Source organism: Microcaecilia unicolor, chromosome 6, assembly GCF_901765095.1.
Source record: "Microcaecilia unicolor chromosome 6, aMicUni1.1, whole genome shotgun sequence".
NCBI classification, from domain to species: Eukaryota; Metazoa; Chordata; class Amphibia; order Gymnophiona; family Siphonopidae; genus Microcaecilia; species Microcaecilia unicolor.
This window is the reverse complement of record NC_044036.1, coordinates 226,600,673-226,621,954: the sequence shown is the minus strand read 5'-3', so window position 1 is coordinate 226,621,954 and position 21,282 is coordinate 226,600,673. Positions and strand designations below refer to the sequence as shown.

General features: G+C 44.7%; 1 protein-coding gene across 2 annotated transcripts in view; it reads right to left on the bottom strand.

The window, feature by feature from the left end:
• The window catches only part of FKBP15 (FKBP prolyl isomerase 15), a 1,277,056-nt gene that overhangs the window by 1,009,356 nt on the left and 246,418 nt on the right, over positions 1 to 21,282 (bottom strand). For both annotated transcript variants that reach the window (XM_030206543.1, XM_030206544.1), the window contains one exon: positions 13,170 to 13,244. In XM_030206543.1, the coding sequence (XP_030062403.1) occupies positions 13,170 to 13,244 (75 nt within the window). The remainder of the gene's footprint in view (positions 1 to 13,169; positions 13,245 to 21,282) is intronic.

Here is a 21,282-nt window from a genome sequence, read left to right as displayed (position 1 = left end):
CACGCTTTTTTTACATGCAGGCGCTGCGCCTCGCCTCTCCACGGCTTCAGAAATTTCTTTAAAGGTAGGGTGCGGGAGCTGGTTGGAGGGAGCTGAGGAGGGTAGGCACTGGGTCGGGGGGGTGTTGATGCGCCGAGGGGGGTGTCATTGTGCTGCACCCGGGGGGGGGAGGGGGTGCAACGGCGAACCGCCCCGGGTGGCAGCCCTCCTTGCTACGCCACTGCTGATGACCCAGCACAAAAGACTTTTGGAAAAAAAAAAAAAAAAGTTTTCAGACAAGTCCTGAATTCTTGGAATGATATCTCCAACCAACCTCAAGAAACCTGGCAAATCATTCCAACACGAATCCGTCACAGCAAAAATCACCCGATGAACAATAGCTAAGTGAACAGCACAAAAAGGAAACACCAAAATTTCTGCTGGCTTGATAAAAGACAGCTTATACAAAGTGACTCCAGAAAGTGCTGCTGGCTTCAACAGAAGTGACTGCCACAGAGAAGAGCATCTGCAACTGCAGCAGCACCATTGTTGGTGGGATGCTATATAATCTATATCTGGCTTACCCGCAGGCCAGAACTCAGCCCACAAAGTGTTTTCTGGCCCTCAGAAGCTTAGCAATTCTTGTGGTGCTTACAGCAGGATTCCTGCTTCCCTGCCTCGACTCGGCTCTCTGTAAGCATGAGCTGTGCAGGTTGATTTGCACTTTAAGTCTTGCATGACCTGAAACCAAGATATCAGTCCAAACTTCCAGCATGGTACTGTTCAAGCTTGCAGACAGCCAAGTCGTGGCGGGTAAGCAAAAATCCTGTTTCTTCTGCAGCCAAAGTCAGGTACAGGAAAAGAAACTAGGTGGAGGCTGGGGGTACAAACGAGCGAGACTGGGTGAAAGCTGTTGAGGGGGCGATGCTCTGTTCTATTTTGCCACTATTTAATGAAACAAGCAGCAAAATTCAACAGTGTGTGTTTTGGCCCTCTGAATGTTACAAAATATAACATGCAGCCCCTGACAGAAAAAGGCTGGACAAGCCTGATCTATTACCTATAGATCTAGATATATGGCTATCACTAGCAGTGGGTTTCTGTTCCTGGTAATGCTGCAGTTCTATATACACTGCTCTGTGGCACTGGCTTTTGTCAGGATGTTATTTTTCTGCAGCCAACAGCAAATACCTCTCCTGTACCTGCCTACATTGGATGGGGATCACAACAGCCAACACCTCTCCTGTACCTGCCTACATTGGATGGGGATCACAACAGCCAACTAAAGTAAGACACAAGTTAAATCCTCCAATATACAAAAAAGTCCAGAGATGCCATAATTTTGTTTGTGAAAAAAGGTCAGATGGACAAGATACAAACAAGATATTTTTAAAGCATTCTTGCACAAGTTTATAACAAAAAAAAAAATTTTCATACCAAAAAAGTATTTTATAAATGCAGCTATGGGCTCCTTAATGTATGCAAGCATCCATCATTTCTCAAGTTAAACACTCTTGGAAAAACTGATATACAGTGATGTGTAAAGGTCCCCTCCCCATTAATGCATATTATGTCACATTGAACAGTTTCTAATCTTTAAACAAAATGTAATATTAGACAAAGGGAAACTGAGTAAACACAATACAATTTCTAAACTATATCATTAAGGAGCAAAGTTATACAACATCCATGCCACTGAGGTGAAAAACTAACTGACCCCTTAATTAATCAACTGACCAAATTTAAATAATTAGATTCAACAGGGCTGGCTGTATTCAATCAGCTGAATCTAAACGTCCCTTATGAGAAGAGTGAAGTAGTCACCACAAAATTTCTACGCTATGCCACCAAAGGAAATTCAGGAAGAGATAAAAAAAACAAATAAAGTGAAGAAAAAAAATTTCTACGATTCGTTTTAAATTTACTACATTATAGCTTCATCACATGCCCCCTAGTCCTAGTATTTTTGGAAAGCAAAAACAGACGCTTCACATCTACCCGTTCAACTGCACTCATTATTTTATAGACCTCTATCATATCTCCTCTCAGCTGCCTTTTCTCCAAGCTGAAGAGCCCTAGCCGCTTTAGCCTTTCCTCATAGGGAAGTCTTCCCATCCCCTTTATCATTTTCATTGCCCTTCTCTGCACCTTTTCTAATTCCACTATATCGTTTTTGAGATACGGTGACCAGAATTAAACACAATATTCGAGGTGCGGTCGCACCATGGTGCGATACAAAGGCATTATAACATCTTCATTTTTGTTTTCCATTCCTTTCCTAATAATACCTAACATTCTATTTGCTTCCGTAGCCACAGCATCACACTGAGCAGAAGGTTTACACATATCATCAACGACGACACCTGAATCCTTTTCTTGGTCTGTGACTCCTAATGTGGAACCTTAAATGACGTAGCTATAATTCAGGTTCCTCTTTCCCACATGCATCACTTTGCACTTGCTCACATTAAACATCATCTGCCATTTAGATGCCCAGTCTCCCAGTATCGTAAGGTCCTCTTGTAATTTTTCACAATCCTCCCGCGATTTAATGACTTTGAATAACTTTGTGTCATCAGCAAATGTAATTACCTCACTAGTTACTCCCATCTCTAGGTCATTTATAAATATGTTAAAAAGCAGCAGTCCCAACACAGACCCCTGGGGAACCCCACTAACTACCCTTCTCCATTGAGAATACTGATCATTTAAACCTACTCTCTGTTTTCTATCCTTTAACCAGTTTATAATCCACAATAGAACACTACCTCCTATCCCATGACTCTCCAATTTCCTGTAGTCTTTCATGAGGTACTTTGTCAAACGCCTTCTGAAAATCCAGATACACAATATCAACCAGCTCCCCTTTATCCACGTTTGTTCACCCCTTCAAAGAAATGTAGTAGATTGGTGAGGAAAGATTTCCCTTCACTAAATCCATGTTGACTTTGTCTCATTAATCCATGCTTTTGGACACGCATGAGATTCAAAATGGCTGCCGACTAGAACGGACGCTCAGCAGCTCTCGGAGAAGATGCTGAAGAGAAGGGGCCGCTTGTCCTCCTCAGCCGCCTCGCCATGGCAAAGTCCTCAAGTAAAACAATCTACTATGACCGCTCACCTCCTAAGAGCCGAGATACCGAGGACATCGGGAGCGGACCCGCTAAGTCTTTTGGGTGGAAAGGGAAACACTCTGGAGACTTCTGGGTTGGAGCTATCGCTCAGCCCCGACGCCAGACCACCTCCCATGCAACCCTCGGGAGCGAGCACGTTGACGCCGGTTTCCTGTCGGACGCCACCGATGAGTGAAGCAGTCCAACGGACCGAGGAGGGGAGACATCAAGCAGAGAATGCAAGTCTAGGAGAGCAAGGTGCCTCCGGAGGGGCAGAAACAATGCCTAACTACCAGGAGCAGATGGAAACTGGAAGTGAAAATAGAAAGCAACAATCCACAGAAGTTACAGAGGTACAATTTCCTTTCATTCAAAGACCCACTGAAATTACAATGGAGTCTCTTTGGACACTGATTGTGGACTTGGGGAAATCCTTAAGCCCACAAATAAAACAAATCTCACAGGACGTTGTTAGTCTTGACCAAAGGGTTCAAGTTGCTGAAACCAGGGTAGAGACTATGGTGAACCGACAAATAGAAATGGAGAAAGATTTGAAAACTGTACAGTTACATCAAGAAATTATGATGAAAGATTTGGTTACTTTAAGGAGACGAACTGAGTTTCTGGAGAATGTAACTAGAAATAATAATATCCGCTTTTTGAATTTTCCTAAAAGAATTGGGGTTTTACCAAGAGAAATGCTTAGGAAGTATATTATAGAGATACTAGGTGTTTCTGAAGAAATGGTTCCACCATTTACACAAATATATTATTTACCCCCCAAAAAAACCAAGTATCTCAGACAAATGTACTAGATATCTCGAGGATTTTAGAATCCTCAGATACTGAATTAGTAAATGCCTCTACTTTAATTGCCACTGTAGCCTTATCGCCGGATAAAAAGTGGTTGATGAGGCTTTTCTTTCAAAATAAAGATAAAAGCATTCTTGGTTTGAAGGTTCAACTCTTCCCGGATGTCACCAAGGAAACTCAAAAACGCCGCCAGAGATTTTTACTTATGAGACCTGCTGTACTTCAGATAGAGGCGACATTCTTTTTAAAGTATCCCTGCAAATGCCTAATAAAGTATGAGTCTAATAAGTATGTATTCTATGACCCTTCACAGCTATCATCTTTCTTGGCTGCCAAAGGGCATGGGAGTAATTAGATCATAGTTCTAGCTTAAAAGAATAAGGGTATCTTTAATGAGTAATGTGAATTTCCTTAAATTAATGTTTTTCTTTTAATTTTCCCATCGTAAATTTTGAATCTCCGCAATGTGGACTTTAATTAACTAGCTGTATGTATTTGTGTTAAAACATTTTATTTTCCTTGTATGAGAATGTACAGCATAGTTATTTTCTTGACAAGTAATTATTCTTGTTTAATGATATATGTAAATGAATAAATAAATAATAAATAAAAAAAATCCATGCTTTTGAATGTGCTCCGAAATTTTGTTCTTCATAATAGTCTCTACCATTTTGCCTGGCACTGATGTCAGACTCACCGGTCTATAATTTCCCAGATCTCCTATGGAACCTTTTTTAAAAATCGGCGTTACATTGGTCACCCTCCAATCAACCGGTACCACGCTAGATTTAAAGGATAAATTAAATATTACTAACAATAGCTCCACAAGTTCATTTTTCAGTTCTATCAGTACTCTGGGAAGAATACCATCCCGTCAAGAAGATTTGCTACTCTTCAGTTTGTAAAACTGCTCCATTACATCCTCCAGGTTTACAGAGAATTCATTACGTTTCTCTGACTCGTCAGCTTCAAATACCATTTCTGGCACCGGTATCCCACCCAAATCTTCTTCGGTGAAGACTGAAGCAAAGAATTCATTTAATCTCTCGGCTACGGCTTTGTCTTCCCCGATCGCCCCTTTTACTCCTCGGTCATCTAGCAGTCCAACCCATTCTTTTGCTGGCTTCCTGCTTTTAATATACCTAAAAAAAATTTACTATGTGTTTTGGCCTCCAACGCAAACTTTTTTTCAAAGACCCTCTTAGCCTTCCTTATCAGCGCTTTGCATTTGACTTGACATTTCTTATGCTGTTTCTTATTATTTTCAGTCAGTTCCTTCTTCAATTTTCTCTAAGATTTTCTTTTAGCTCTAATAGCTTTCTTCATCTCACTTTTTAACCATGCCGGCTGTTGTTTGGTCTTTCGTTCTCCTTTTTTAATATGCGGAATATATTTGGCCTGGGCTTCCAGGATGTAGTTCTTGAACAGCATCCACACCTGATGTAAATTTTTGACCCTCGCAGTCGCTCCTCTAAGTTTTTTTTCACCATTCTCATTTTATCATAGTCTCCTTTTTTAAAGTTAAACGCTAACGCATTGGATTTCCTGTGTATACTTACTTCAAAGTGGAGGAGTGGCCTAGTGATTAGGGTGGTGGACTCTGGTCCTGGGGAACTGAGTTCGAGTCCCACTTCAGGCACAGGCAGCTCCTTGTGACTCTGAGCAAGTCACGTAACCCTCCATTGCCCCAGGTACAAATAAGTACCTGTATATGTAAGCCACATTGAGCCTGCCATGAGTGGGAAAGCGCGGGGTACAAACGTAACAAAAAAAAAACAAATCCAATCATATTATGATCACTGTTATCAAACGGCCCCAGCACCATTACCTCCTGCACCAGATCATGCGCTCCACTAAGGACTAGGTCTAGAAGTTTTCCTTCTCTCGTCGGCTCCTGTACCAGCTGCTCCACAAAGCTGTCCTTGATTTCATCAAGGAATTTTACCTCCGTAGCATGCCCCATTGTTACATTTACCCAGTCAATATCAGGGTAATTGAAATCACCCATTATTATTGGGTTGCCCAGTTTGATTGCGTCCCTAATTTCCTTTAACATTTCTGCATCCGTCTGTTCATCCTGGCCAGGCGAACGGTAGTACAATCCTCACTATCCTTTCCCCTTTACACTTGGAATTTCAATCCATAGGGATTCTAAGAAGTGTTTCATTTCCTGCAGAATTTTCAATCTATTTCATTCAATTCCCTCCTTAACATACAATGCTACCCCTCCACCAATTCGATCCACCCTATCACTACAATATAATTTGTACCCCGGTATGACAGTGTCCCACTGGTTATCATCCTTCCACCAGGTCTCAGCGATGCCTATTATATCTAATTTTTCATCTCTAGGATTCCACCAAACCACAGGCACAACCATTTTTTCCAAATACAGAAGATTTGGAATAGTGGTCAATCTTCTCAAGAGTAGCTGGCCTCTCAAAATTACTCAAAAGGCGCAGTGACAGCTCATCCAGGAAGTCACAAAACATCCAACTGTAGGCCTCTCTAGCCTCAACTGTCATTATTCAGACTCCACAGCAAGATATATTGGGCAAAAAATGGAGGGTTGCAAGGAGAAGACTGCCACTATCCAAGAGTAACAGCAATGCTCATTTCACAATGTTTGTGCAAAAATACACCTGATGACCTCCAAGCCTTTTGGAATAATATTCTATGGACAGATGAGTGAAAAGTGGAACTCTTTGGACAACAGACTCCATTATGGCTACTGTAAAACAAATACAACATTACACAGTAAGAATGTCATATGAACCAGTAAAACATGGTGGTAGTACACTTTACCAGAAAATTCTTAAGAAGAATGTCTGGTCATCTGTTTGTGAGCTGAAGCTGAATTGGGTTATACAGCAAAGACAATGATCCAAAACACAAAAGCAAGTCTACACCTAAATAGCTGAGAAGAAACAAAATCAGAGTTTTGGATTGGCCTAGTCAAAGTCCTGACCTGAACCCAAGAGATACTGTGGCAGAATTGGAGGAGTAGCCTGGTGGTTAGTGCAGCAGACTTTGATCCTGGGGAACTGGGTTCGATTCCTACTGCAGCTCCTTGTGACCCTAGGCAAGTCACTTAACCCTCCATTGCCCCAAGTACCAAAACATACATTGTGAGCCCTCTAGAGACAGAGAAAGTATCTGCATATAATATGTACAGCGCTGCATATGTCTAGTAGCACTATAGACATTAGTAGTAGTAACCTGAGACCAGCAGTTCATGCATGAAAATCTATGAATGTTTCTGAATTAAAGCAGCTCTGCAATGAAGATCTAGGTTCAAAATTCCCACTGCAACTTCTCATGACCCTGGGCAATCACTTAATCCTACAATGCCTTAGATACAAAACCTTAGGAAATACTTGCATATAATATTTATTTATTTATTTATTGCATTTGTATCCCACATTATCCCACCTATTTGCAGGCTCAATGTGGCTTACATAGTTTTGTTAACATAGTCATTGCGGGTACAATGTGGCTTACATATTTTGTTAGCAAAGTCATTGTAGGGTGACAGATACATTTAATATTGTGTCGAGGTTAGGTAAGGGTAGAAGGAAGAAGAAAGGGGTGATTAGGTAGTTATAGTGATTAGGTAGTTATAGTAGGTGAGTGTCAGGCGGATTTGTGTACCCGTTAGTTCCCATTGTATGCCATGTTGAAGAGATATGTCTTTAGAGATCTGCGAAAAATAGTTGTTTCGTTGATTGTTCTCAGGTCTGTAGGCAGTGCATTCCACAATTTCGTGCCCAAGTACGAGAATGTGGTATCGTGCATCTGCTTGTACTTTAGTTCTTTACAACTGGGGAAGTGCAGGTCGAGGAACTTGCGGGATGCTCTTGTGGCATTTCTTGGAGGTAAGTCTACGAGGTTTAGCATGTAGATTGGGGCATCTGCGTGAATGATTTTGTGTATAATCGTGCAGATCTTGAACATAATGTGCTCCCTAAGTGGGAGCCAGTGGAGCTTCTCTCTTAAGGGTTTTGCATTTTCATATTTAGTTTTTCCAAATATGAGTCTGGCGGCAGTATTCATAGTAACATAGTAACATAGTAGATGACGGCAGAAAAAGACCTGCATGGTCCATCCAGTCTGCCCAACAAGATAAACTCATATGTGTATACCTTACCTTGATTTGTACCTGCCTTTTTCATGGCACAGAACGTACAAGTCTGCCCAGCAGTATTTCCCGCCTCCCAACCACCAGTCCCGCCTCCCATCACCGGCTCTGGCACAGACCATATAAGTCTGCCCTCCACTATCCTAGCCTCCCAACCACCAACCTCTCTTCCCCCACCTGCTCCTCAGTTTGCAGTTTTTTGATAGTTTGTTCTTTGCATCCAGCGTATAGTGCGTTGCAGTAGTCCAGATGACTTATTACCATTGACTGTACCAGGGTGCGGAATACGTATCTCGGGAAGAAAGGTTTTACTCTTTTAAGCTTCCACATGGAGTAGAACATCTTTTTCGTTGTGTTCTTCACATGGTCATCAAGGGTGAGGTTTCGATCAATGGTGACTCCAAGAATTTTCAAGTTTTTTGAGATAGGGAGAGAGCGAATCGCTTTCAAGCTCTGCACCTTAACGCATAAATTATCTACGGTCTAGCTCCGGAATACATGATTCCTCTAATAGACCTCCCACCTAGAAATGCCATCAACACAGCCCGCACCTATCTCCAACTTCATTATCCGTCTTGCCGGGGTGTCAAACACAAGCATCTTTTTGCCTCTACTTTTCACTACTCCAGCCCGAAGACTTGGAATGCTTTACCTCTGAACCTAAAATCTCAATCTGATCATCACCTTTTCAAGAAGATATTGAAAACGTTCCTTTTTGAAAAAACTTACTCCATTAGTAATTCTGCTTGTTAGTCACCCTAATTGTTGTTAGTGTTCTCTCCTTATTCTGCTGTAAAATTCATGTGTTGTACTTCTCTACTTTTGTAATTCATGTAAGCCACATTGTGCCTGCAATTGTGGGAAACTGTGGGGTATAAATGAACCATAAATAAATAAATATATGTAAACCACTTTGGTTGTACCATAGGACATTTATCAAATCCATGACCCTCAACAGCGATGTGAATGAATGACATATTAAATTATAGGAAGTGTTTAGTTGCAATTATTATTGCTAAAGGTGGTGCATCCAGTTATTAGGTTTAGATGCACAGCATAACGTGATGTATTCAAGTCCAAGAAAGACACCATTGCTGCTATAGCAGTATCCCCTACTGGCCAACCAGTGGGTGTCAATGTATATCATAGAGGCCATGGAATGGTGAAAACCATACATATTTCTAGTTTTTATTCTAATATTGCTATTTTGCTTTTCTTGAGCTGGGAGCAGATCTGAAATTGCAAGACAGCATTTTTTCTGATATCTACCTTTCTAAGGCTGTAGAAATTTGTGGTTTGACATTTGGCCTGTGCTAATTTGTGATAAGTTGCTGGTCAGAAACTAAGACAGAGACTAATCTGCTGTATCCAGATAAACAATGAGAAGAAGTAGTAAGTGGGTGTGGGTAAAATTATAGCCTTAGCAAGAGGGTGGGGGCAATAACATACCCATTATCTAATAAAAAATTATGCTTATGTGCATAAGAGGCCCCAACTGTCAATTTAAGAGAATAAATGATAGAATTTGATGGAACAAGCTGGAATTGGATTCATCTTAACATGAAACAGAATATTCTGAAAAGATGCGTATTCATTAGGTAGGAAGGGTAATTATAATTAAGATAATGAAGAAAGGAAGAAAAAGTATTTAAGAGGAAACAAAACTGAGGATGGTGAGCCTCAGTGTGTCCACTAGCAGGTGGGCATATTGACAGCTCCCAGGCAAAACTCTGTTTTTATTTGCTACATATTATACTGTTTTGGGAGTTTATTTGTTACTATTTCAATAATTACTGAATGGCTTCTTTGACAATTTGAACAAACATTTATTATGTCTAATACTTATTTAGTAGCCAGAATTTTTCTTGCCTGGAATTCTGCCTGGGGGAGTAAAGGTTTACTCAAGGGTCCCCCCCCCCCCCCCGCCAGGAGATCTTCAGAAGGTTACTTCTGTCTCAGAGGCAAGACAGAAAGTAGACAGTGTTAAGCCCATGAGATTCCTAAATGAGAGTGGAAACATTTGTTAATATCTTGTGGTGACCACCACTCAACTCTGGGACCAACAAGAGGTTTCTGTGTCATTTAGGCAGGGCCATCAGGGGAAGGACAGAGATAGCTGAGACTGCAGAAGGCACAATAGGAGAAAAAAAAGAAGAGCAGAGTAATTGTATTCAGTGAAAGTTAAATAGCCACACAAAAGTATGGTCTTAAGTTTTATCTTAAAAAAGTGAAACACATTCATACCTGAATTTGTTTTCCTTGAGTCCTGCTAGATCAGTCTAGTGTCTGCCCTGGAAGAATATGGAGCTGGCAATGCTTCTGTTCTGTCCTGTAGATATTTATACAGTTAGTACAGTTATGTCCCTTCTGTAGTGTTTTCCCTAACTGTACTAACTGCATGACAATTTACAGGACAGAGAAGACAGTGGTCAAAACAATCCCAGCACCATAGTCTTCCAGGGTGGGCACTGGACTGGTCTAGCAGGACTCAAAGAAAAAAAAAATTAACACCTTCCTTAACATCCTGCTAGAGTAGACCAATGGAAGTACAAAAGCAGTCTACTACTGGGTGGGGGAAGACAAGACCCCCTGCACCACAGTTCTACCACTGCATCAACCTTGTAGTGTTTCATGAAGGAATGCAGCAATGACCACCCTACATGTATCTTCTCCAGTCACTGCTCAGGTCTCAGCTCAAGTAGCCCGGTTGAAACTATCTTCTGCCGTATAATATAGGTCGATTCAATGGCCGCTTTAATCCAGCAAGCAACTGAGGATTTAGAGTATCTTTCCCTCCTAGGCCCCTGGAATAAAATGAAGAGCCTATTCAACAGGTGGAAAGGATTTTTTTTACTTTCAGGTTATCCCAAAAGCATCCTGTAGATATCCAACTTCTGCAACTTCTGTGATGCAGGTGCTGCTGGCTTCTTTCAACAGGTCAGTAGAGAGACTGCTGGTTGACTTAGAAGATACTTACCTGTAGCAGATATTCTCCCAGGACAGCAGGCCTTATATTCTCACATGGGTAATGTGGCGCCGTGTTGCCTGATCCGGAGCTTATGACAAGCTTTACAGAGATTTCTGGAGCGTGATACATGATCCACCACACATGCGCGGGTGCTTTCCTGCCTGCAGCAAGGGTGTGGTTACCACAGTTAAATACTACAGCATAAAAAAATAAAATAAAAAAGTAGAAGACAACTCCTAGGTGAAATGGGAGGGTTTGTGAGAGTATAAGGCCTGCTGACCTCGGAGAATACCTGCTACAGGTAAATATCTTTGCTTTCTCCGAGGACAAGCAGGCCATTAATTCTCACAAGTGGGATATTCCCAGCATCCAGGCCCACTGAAAACAACAAACTTTGGTAACTGGGCCTCACAACGGCGAGGACATAACTCAGATTAACCTGAAACTATATACAAACTAGCTGAGCTTGCAGCCTAGAACAGAATAAAATGGGCCTAGGGGGGGGTGGAGTTGGATTCTAGACCCCTGATCCTGGAACACTGTCTGCCCGAACCGACTGTCACATCAGGTAGCCTGCTCAAAGCAATAATGAGATTTGAATGTGTGGACTGAAGACCACATCGCAGACTTGCAAATTTCGTCACAGCCATGGCATTATGAGCCTTGACATGACCCTCCAGTGTCAGCCCAGCCTAGGTATAAGTGAGAGAAATGCAATCTGCTAGCCAATTAGAGATTGTGCTTTTCCCAATGGTGACCTGCATCCTGTTGGGATCAAAAGTAAAGTTGGGCAGACTGTCTGTGGGGCCTTGTCTGCTCCACGTAATAGGCCAATGCTTGACTGCAGTCATAAGAACTTGCCATACTGAGACAGACCAAAGGTCCATCAAGCCCAGCAACTTGTTTCCAACAGTAGCCAATCCAGGTTACAAGTACCTGGCAAAAAATCACAAAACAGTACAATACATTGTATGCTGCTTATCCCACATGCATCACTTTGCACTTGCTTACATTAAACGTCATCTGGCATTTGGATACCCAATCTCCCAATCTTGTAATTTTTCACAATCCTCTTGCGATTTAACAACTTTGAATAACTATGTCATCATCAAATTTAATTACCTATTAGCTGTTTTTTATACTATTATTAAAGTAACTGTAAAAAACAAAGTCCCCTTAAATGCTAACCTATAGAACTGTAACAGTCTTCATAAACTAAGAAAAACTATTCCCTAAACTCCTATGCTAAGTGAGCAGAGCAATTCAAAAATAAGGTCCCTAAAGTTACCTATTTAATTCTAAGCCTACCTTTTCCCAAGTTTAAAAAACAATTTCCCAGAAAATTCTTAACAATGAAGATCTCTCCTCTTCTGGAACTGTTCTCACAGCACTGCTTTCAATCTGGATTAAGAATTTAGCCCTTCCTCCGCTCTAGCTATGTGTTTGTGCCTCCTTGGTGATTCACAGGGCAATCCCTCTGCCTTTGCCTGTAACAGGCCAAGGCAGAAGCATATACTGGGGCACCGCCCAAGGCTGCACTAGAACATCAATCCTTTGCTATTGGTTTCCCTTTGCTAACTGAAGAAGCGGTGGCACTGTGTTCCATTCTGTTGTCATCAGATCATAGCATGGAATTCTCCAGCAAGTTAACAGAAGCTGAAAGGCTGACATCTCCCGTTCCTGTGCTCATGAATCCAAAGAGATTTCACTGAGGAAATCCACCAAAACACTGTCCATGCCCACAACATGGAACACCAAAATGTGAAGTTCACGGGACTGAAAGGGTACAGGGGAGAGGGGAGGGAAAGGGGAGCAGGGGAGGCGGAAGAGGTGGAGCAAGGGAGGAGCAGGGAGGGCAGGGGGAGGAAGTGAGGGGAGGGCAGGGGGGAGGAAGTGAGGGGAGGAGGAGAAGGGTAAGAGGGTCAGGGGAGGAGAGGGGGGAATCACAACACTGAGGACAAGATACAGATTTTTTTTATATAATTTAGACTATATTTAACCAGTTCAGTCAGGGAGGTAACAGATTTTAGAAGCTATGATAGTTTTTAATCTATTAGCAACAGATTTTATACTGTTGAAGTTGGGCATCTGATGGCGTAAAAACTAAACCCATTTAAATGTCCTTCTCATTCAAGACTCTACATGTTAAACCCCTTACCGTAAAGATGAACTCTGGATGGATCCTTGCAGTTGTAACCGGCTGCTGCTGGCTGACATACAGGAGAATCCAGTACTGCAGTCCAAAAACAAAGAAAAGGAAAAAGGTTAAAATTACTAAGACTCCTACCACTATGGTTTCTAAGGTCTGTTGATGTCTGTCTAAATAAAAAGGGAACCAAGCTATGATGAAAAAAACACTGTAAAATGGACTGAACTACACCTGGAAACAGACATACCTGTCCTTGCCTCTGCATTTCATGTAATGGTAGGCCTACCAGAATAAGGGAAGAATGGAAATGGTATTCAAATATTGGTTATCATCAAAATATGGGCTCAAACTACACAAAAATCAAATCAATCTAGGCTTCTAATGTATGGAACTAGGAATCAAGATCTGACAAATATTTCACAGCTTAATATCTAATTTTAGGTTCATAATGTGGGTGGATGGGGCCATGAGGTGAAGTCAGGGAATTAATGTGAAAGTGTAGGTCTATCCTATTTTTAATGGAAGTCTTTTCTTACAATTTGTTTTATGTAATTTTATTCAATTGTAAACTGCTGTGACCTGGAAAAGCCAAGCAGTACAGTAAATTTTAACAAAGTATGTTTGGTGCTTAGCACTAGGCACAACAACTTTGCAAGAAGCTCATTTGTAACTGTCTCAAAGTTGAGCAATTTTTCAGCTAATACTTAAGTTTAACAAATGTTTTGCCAACCTTTAGGCACATGAACTTTTTTTTTTTTTTTTTGGGGGGGGGGGGGTAGTATGTTATCTTAAGGGACACCTCCTCTGATATGCACCCTCAGCACTACTTATTGCTCAAGGTGATCAGCACTCTAGTAGCCACTGTTTTACCCATCTCAGGAAAAAAAGGGTTGAAAATAAAATAGTTTGTGACTACTTCCAAAAACAGTTTCTTCTACCAGAAGACAAAATTGACTAATCTTGTAACCTTTAAGGCTATATCTTTCAATACTTCTTAGGTTAACAAAATAAATCACCTCTACTTTGGCTAGCTTTACTTTTAACTCATCCATAGGCACTGTTATTCTAATTGACGTCCTTTGGGTTAGTATGTCAAATGATTATCAGGTTTTTTATTTAAGGCCAATATAACAGAACTTTGTTTCAGCTGAAGTTAGGTGGTTAAGTGAAGATATATACCTGTAGCAGGTATTCTCCGAGGACAGCAGGCTGATTGTTCTCACGATTGGGTCGACGTCCGTGGCGGCCCAGGAAACCGGCAAAAAGTTTGCAAGCAAAATAAAAATCTCTAGAGAACGGTGCGGCGCGCGAGCATGGTGCACTGCGCATGCGTGAACGGGTTCCTGCCCGCGGCACAAGCGTGTCATCCTCAGTTTAATAAAAAGCAACTAGAGAACTGTAACTCCTCCAAAGGGGAGGTGGGTGGGTTTGTGAGAACAAGCAGCCTGCTGTCCTCGGACAATACCTGCCACAGGAATGTATCTTCACTTTCTCCGAGGACAAGCAGGATGCTTGTTCTCACATGTGAGGTATATCACTAGCCCCCAGGCTCATTCAAAACAATGAACATTGGTCAACTGGGCCTCGCAATGGCGAGGACATAACACAGATTGACCTGAAAAGAAAGCGAAAGCTACATACCTGTAGAAGGTATTCTCCGAGGACAGCAGGCTGATTCTTCTCACAAGTGGGTGACACCCACGGCAGCCCCTCCGATCGGAGATCTTCACTAGCAACAACGTTTGCTAGCCCTCGCGTGCTCGCCAGTCAAGTAAATAGCAAAGACAAGGGAAGACACAACTCCAAAGGGGAGGCGGGCGGGTTGGTGAGAACAATCAGCCTGCTGTCCTCTGAGAATACCTTCTACAGGAATGTAGCTTTCGCTTTCTCCGAGGACAAGCAGGCTGCCTGTTCTAACAAGTGGGATATCCCTAGCCCCCAGGCTCACTCAAAACAACAAACATGGTCAATTGGGCCTTGCAACGACGAGGACATAACTGAGATTGACCTAAACTTATTCAATTAACTGAGAGTGCAGCCTGGAACAGAATAAAAATGGGCCTAGCGGGGTGGAGTTGGATTCTAAACCTTGAACAGATTCTGCAGCACCGACTGCCCAAACCGACTGTCGCGTCGGGTATCCTGCTGAAGGAAGTAATGAGATGTGAATGTGTGGACAGACGACCACGTCGCAGCCTTGCAAATCTCTTCAATAGTGGCTGACTTCAAGTGGGCCACTGACGCTGCCATGGCTCTAACACTATGAGCCGTGACATGGCCCTCAAGAGTCAGCCCAGACTGGGCGTAAGCGAAAGAGATGCAATCTGCTAGCCAATTAGAGATGGTGCGTTTCCCGACAGCCACTTCCCTTCTGATGGGATCAAAAGAAACAAACATTTGGGCAGATTGTCTGTGGGGCTGTGTCCGTTCCAGATAGAAGGCCAATGCTCGCTTGCAGTCCAATGTGTGCAGCTGACGTTCAGCAGGGCGGGTATGAGGACGGGGAAAGAAAGTTGGCAAGACAATTAACTGGTTCAGATGGAACTCCGACACCACCTTCGGCAACAACTTAGGGTGAGTGTGGAGGAGTACTCTGTTATGATGAAATTTAGTATAAAGGAGCGTGAGCTACCAAGGCTTGAAGCTCACTGACTCTGCGAGCTGAAGTGACTGCCACCAAGAAAATGACCTTCCAAGTCAAGTACTTCAGATGGCAGGAATTCAGTGGCTCAAAAGGAGGTTTCATCAGTTGGGTGAGAACACACTGAGATCCCATGACACTGTAGGAGGTTTGATGGAGGGCTTTTACAAAAGCAAACCTCTCATGAAGCGAACAACTAAAGGCTGTCCAGAGATCGGCTTACCTTCCACACAATAATGAAAAGCACTAATCGCAATAAGATGAACCCTTACACAGTTGGTTTTAAGACCAGACTCGGACAAGTGCAGAAGGTATTCAAGCAGGGTCTGTGTAGGACAGGAGTGAGGGTCTAGGGCCTTGCTGTCAAACCAGATGGCAAACCTCCTCCAGAAAAAAAAGTAACTCTTCTTAGTGGAATCTTTCCTGGAAGCAAGAAAGGGGAGACACCCTCGGAGAGACCCAAAGAGGCAAAATCTACGCCCTCAACATCCAAGCAGTGAGAGCCAGGGACTGGAGGTTGGGATGCAGAAGCAAACCCTCGTTCTGAGTGATGAGGGTTGGAAAACACTCCAATCTCCACGGTTCAACGGAGGACAACTCTGGAAGAGGGAACCAAATCTGACGCGGCCAACAAGGAGCAATCAGAATCATGGTTCTGCGATCTTGCTTGAGTTTCAGCAAAGTCTTCCCCACCAGAGGTATGGGAGGATAAGCATACAGAAGGCCGTTCCCCCAATGAAGGAGAAAAGCATCTGACGCTAGTCTGTCGTGGGCCTGAAGTCTGGAACAGAACTGAGGGGCCTTGTGATTGATCTGAGTGGCGAAAAGATCCACCAAGGGGGTGCCCCACTCTTGGAAAATCTTGCACACTATGCGCGAGTTTAGCGACCACTCGTGAGGTTACATGATTCTGCTCAACCTGTCGGCCAGACTGTTGTTTACGCCTGCCAAATACGTGGCCTGGAGATACATTCCAAAACGGCAAGCCCAAAGCCACATCTGAACGGCTTCCCGACACAGGGGGAGAGATCCGGTGCCCCCCTGCTTGTTGATGTAGTACATAGCAACCCGATTGTCTGTCTGAATTTGAATAATTTGATTGGACAGCCGATCTCTGAAAGCCTTTAGAGCATTCCAGACCACTCGCAACTCCAGGAGATTGATCTGAAGACCGGATTCCTGGAGGGACCAAGCTCCTTGAGTGTGGAGCCCATCTACATGCGCTCCCCACCCCAGGAGAGATGCATTCATTGTCAGCACTTTTAGAGGCTGAGGACTTTGAAAGGGACTTCCAAAGGTCAAATTGGATCGAACTGTCCACCACCGAAGGGAATTGTGAAATTCGGTGGACAGCTGGATCGCAACCTCTAGATTCCCTGCAGCTTGATACCACTGGGAAGCTAGGGTCTATTGAGCAGATCTCGTGTGCAGGCGGGCCATGGGCGTCACATGGACTGTGGAGGCCATGTGGCTGAGAAGTCTCAACATCTGCCGAGCTGTGATCTGCTGAGACGCCCTGGCCAAGGAAATAGGGACAGAAGATTGTCTGCCCTTGCCTCAGGAAGATGGACGCGAGACGTCTGTGAATCCAGCAGAACTCCTATGAATTCTAGTTTTTGAACTGGAAGAAGATGGGACTTTGGGTAATTTATAACAAACCCAAGTAGCTGCAGCAGTTGAACAGTCATCTGCATGGACTGTAGAGCTCCTGCCTCTGAGGTGTTCTTTACCAGCCAATCGTAGAGATACGGGAACACATGCACTCCCAGTCTGCGTAGCGACGCTGCAGCTACTGCCAGGCATTTTGTAAAGACCCTGGGCGCAGACGCGAGACAAAAAGGTAGCACACAATACTGAAAGTGCTGTGTTCCCAGACGAAAATCGAAGATACTTCCTGTAAGCTGGAGGTATCGGAATGTGTGTATAAGCATCCTTTAAGTCCAGAGAACATAGCCAATTATTTTTCTGAATCATTGGAAAAAGGGTGCCCAGGGAAACCATCCTGAACTTTTCTCGGACCAGGTATTTTTTCAGGGCCCTTAGCTCTAGGATGGGATGCATCCCCCCCTGTTTTCTTTTGCACAAGGAAGTACCTGGAATAGAATTCCAGCCCTTCTTGCCCTGGTGGAACGGGCTCGACCGCATTGGTGCTGGGAAAGGCGGAGAGTCCCTCTGCAAGTATCTGACTGTGCTGGAAGCTGAAGGACTGAGCCCCCGGTGGGCAATTTGGAGGTGTGGATTTCAAACTGAGGGAGTATCCTAGCTGGAATTGAGAGGCCACCTTTGGTGAAAAAATTTTAGCCTCCCTCCGACCAGCAGATCGTCCGGCACAGGCACTTTTATAACAGCCATGCTCAACTGAAGCCAGTCAAAAGGCAGTCCCCTTGCTTTTGCTGGGGAGCTGCAGCGGCCTGTCTAGTCGCACACTGTTGACAAGAACGAGCGCACTGGGGCTGAGCCTGAGAAGGCTGTCGAGAAGGTGGATTGTACCTATACTTATTGTAAGCAAAGGGAGCATTCCTCCTTCCCCTGAAAAAAACGTCTACCTGATGAGGTAAGATGCTGAAGGCACCCGGTGGGAGCGTTTGTCGAGGGCATTTTCCTGCTGGTGAAGCTGCTTGACCACCTGCTCGACTTTCTCGCCAAAAATATTATCCCCCCGGAAAGGAACATCCGCAAGCCGTTACTGGACTCTATTGTCCAGGTCAGAGGCACACAGCCATGAGAGTCTGCGCATCACTATACCTTGAGCAGCAGATCTGGATGCACCCCTGGTCAGGAATTTACGACACGCCTTCAGCTGCCTGATCACCTCCTGAAAAGGCCTGGTGTGCTCCGGAGGGAGCTTGTCCACCAAGTCCGTCAGTTGCTTCACATTGTTCTGCATATGGATGCTTGTGTGATTGAATGTTGGACACGAGCATAGAGGACTGATAGGCCTTTCTCCCAAAAAAGAGTCCAGGGTTCTAGATTCTCTCCCCGGGGGCTCCGAGGCAAAATCTCTAGAACTCCTGGCCCTCTTGAGAGCAGAATCCACAACCATAGAGTCGTGAGGTAACTGCAACTTCATCAACTCAGATTCTCTGTGAATCCGATATTGAGACTCAGCTTTTTTGGGAATGGTGAGATTACTTAGTGGTTTCATCCAGTTCCAAAGCAATGTCTCCTTACGGGCATTATGCAAAGGGACAGTGAATGACTCCTTAGGTGGCGAAGGATAGTCAAGGACCTCGAGCATCTCAGTAATAGGCTCATCCTCAGATACCACAGGGAAGGGAACAGCAACAGACATTTCCCGGACAAATGAAGAGAAAGAAAGGCTCACCGGGGGAGAAAGCTTTCTTTCTGGTGAAGAAGTAGGATCAGAAGGAAGACCACAAGACTCCTCGGAAGAAAAATACCTGGGATCTTCCTTTTTATCCCACGAGGAATCCTCCTCGGTATCGAACAAGAGTTCTCGAACTGCAGTCCTAAACCAGGCCCATCTTGACGCTGAGGAACCCTGTCCTCGATGGCGATGCCGAGAAGTCAACTCCTGTGCCGGCGGCGATTAAGCTCCCTCCAGCGACATCGATGGGGTGGCAGCCGAGGCCGATGCCGCAAGTGGTACCTGCGTTGGGGACCGCACCACAGGCCTCGAGCCAGCTGCCGCTTCCATCGAAGGTACCGAGGGCGCAAGCACCCCCAGTACCGAGGCAGACTGACGCAGCAGCCCCTCCAGAAGGCCTGGAAGAATGGCTCGGATGCGCTCGTCTAGAGTCGCTGTTCAGGAAGGCTGTGGGGTCAGTGGAAAAGTTGACATCCGAATCTGTGGAAGCCTGGGAGGTGGTACCGGGCTGTCCGAACATCGGTGCACCGACATTTCTTTTGTGGAGGGTGAGCGCTCCTTCCGGAGTCGACGCTTCTCGGGTGTCAAATCCCTCGACACCCCGGAGCTCCCGGTACCGTGTCTCGAAGAAGACTGATGACGATCCTTCTTCGCCTTTACTCGAAGCACGTCACTGGTACTCCTCAGTACTGACGAGGAGGACGTGGAACCCACACGCCTCCTCGGGTCCGACAGCGGTTGGTCCCGGTGGGCCTGCACAGCAGCAGCCTTCGAGACAGGTGGAGACCCACTCGACGGCTCGCTACTCCCAGCTGATGTCCGGACAGCTATTACCTGCGCTCCTGATGTCGATGTTGAGTGTGAAGCCCATCGACATGAGCTCCCCATCCTAGGAGAGACGCATCCGTCGTCAGCACTTTTTGCGGCTGAGGAATTTGAAAGGGACGTCCCAGAGTCAAATTGGAGCGAACTGTCCACCAATGAAGGGAGGTGAGAAAACTCGTGGACAGTTGGATCACGTCCTCTAGACTTCCTGCAGCCTGAGACCACTGGGAAGTTAGGGTCCACTGAGCTGATCGCATGTGAAGACGGGCCATGGGAGTCACATGAACTGTGGAGACCATGTGGCCGAGCAATCTCAACATCTGCCGAGCTGTGATCTGCTGAGATGCTCGTACCCAGGAAACAAGGGACAGAAGATTGTATGTCCTCGCCTCGAAAAGGTAGGCATGGACTGTAGAGCTCCTGCCTCCAAGGTGTTCTTCACCAGCCAATCGTTGAGATAAGGGAACACATGCACTCCCAGCCTGCGTAGAGACGACGCCACGACTATCAGGCATTTTGTGAACACCCTGGGCGCAGAGGCGAGACCAAATGGTAGCACACAGTACTGAAAATGCTGTGTTCCCAGACAGTATCGAAGATGCTGTCTGTGAGCTGGCAGTATTGGGATGCGAGTATAAGCATCCTTTAAGTCCAGAGAGCATAGCCAATCGTTTTTCTGAATCATGGAGAGAAGGGTGCCCAGGGAAAGCATCCTGAACTTTTCTCGGACCAGATATTTGTTCAGGGCCCTTAGGTCTAGGATGGGATGCATCCCCCCTGTTTTCTTTTCCACAAGGAAGTACCTGGAATAGAATCCCAGCCCTTCCTGCCCTGGTGGCACGGGCTCGACCGCACTGGCGCTCAGAAGGGCGGAGAGTAACTCTGCAAGTACCTGCTTGTGCTGGAAGCTGAAGGATTGAGCTCCCGGTGGGCAATTTGGAGGTTTGGAGATCAAACTGACGAAGTACCCTAGCCGGACTATTTGGAGAACCCACTGGTCAGAGGTTATGAGAGGCCACCTTTGGTGAAAAAATGTTAACCTCCCTCCTACCAGCAGATCGTCCGGCACGGACACTTTTACATCGGCTATGCTCGACTGGAGCCAGTCAAAAGCCCATCCCTTGCTTTTGCTGGGGAGCTGCAGGGGTCTGTGGAGGCGCATCAGTTGACGAGAACAAGCGCGCTGGGGCTTAGCCTGAGCAGGCTGGTGAGAAGGTGGATTGTACCTACGCCTATTAGATGCATAGGAAACATTCCTCCTTCCCACATAAAAACGTCTACTTGAAGAGGTAGATGCTGAAGGCATCCGGTGGGAGAGCTTGTCGAAA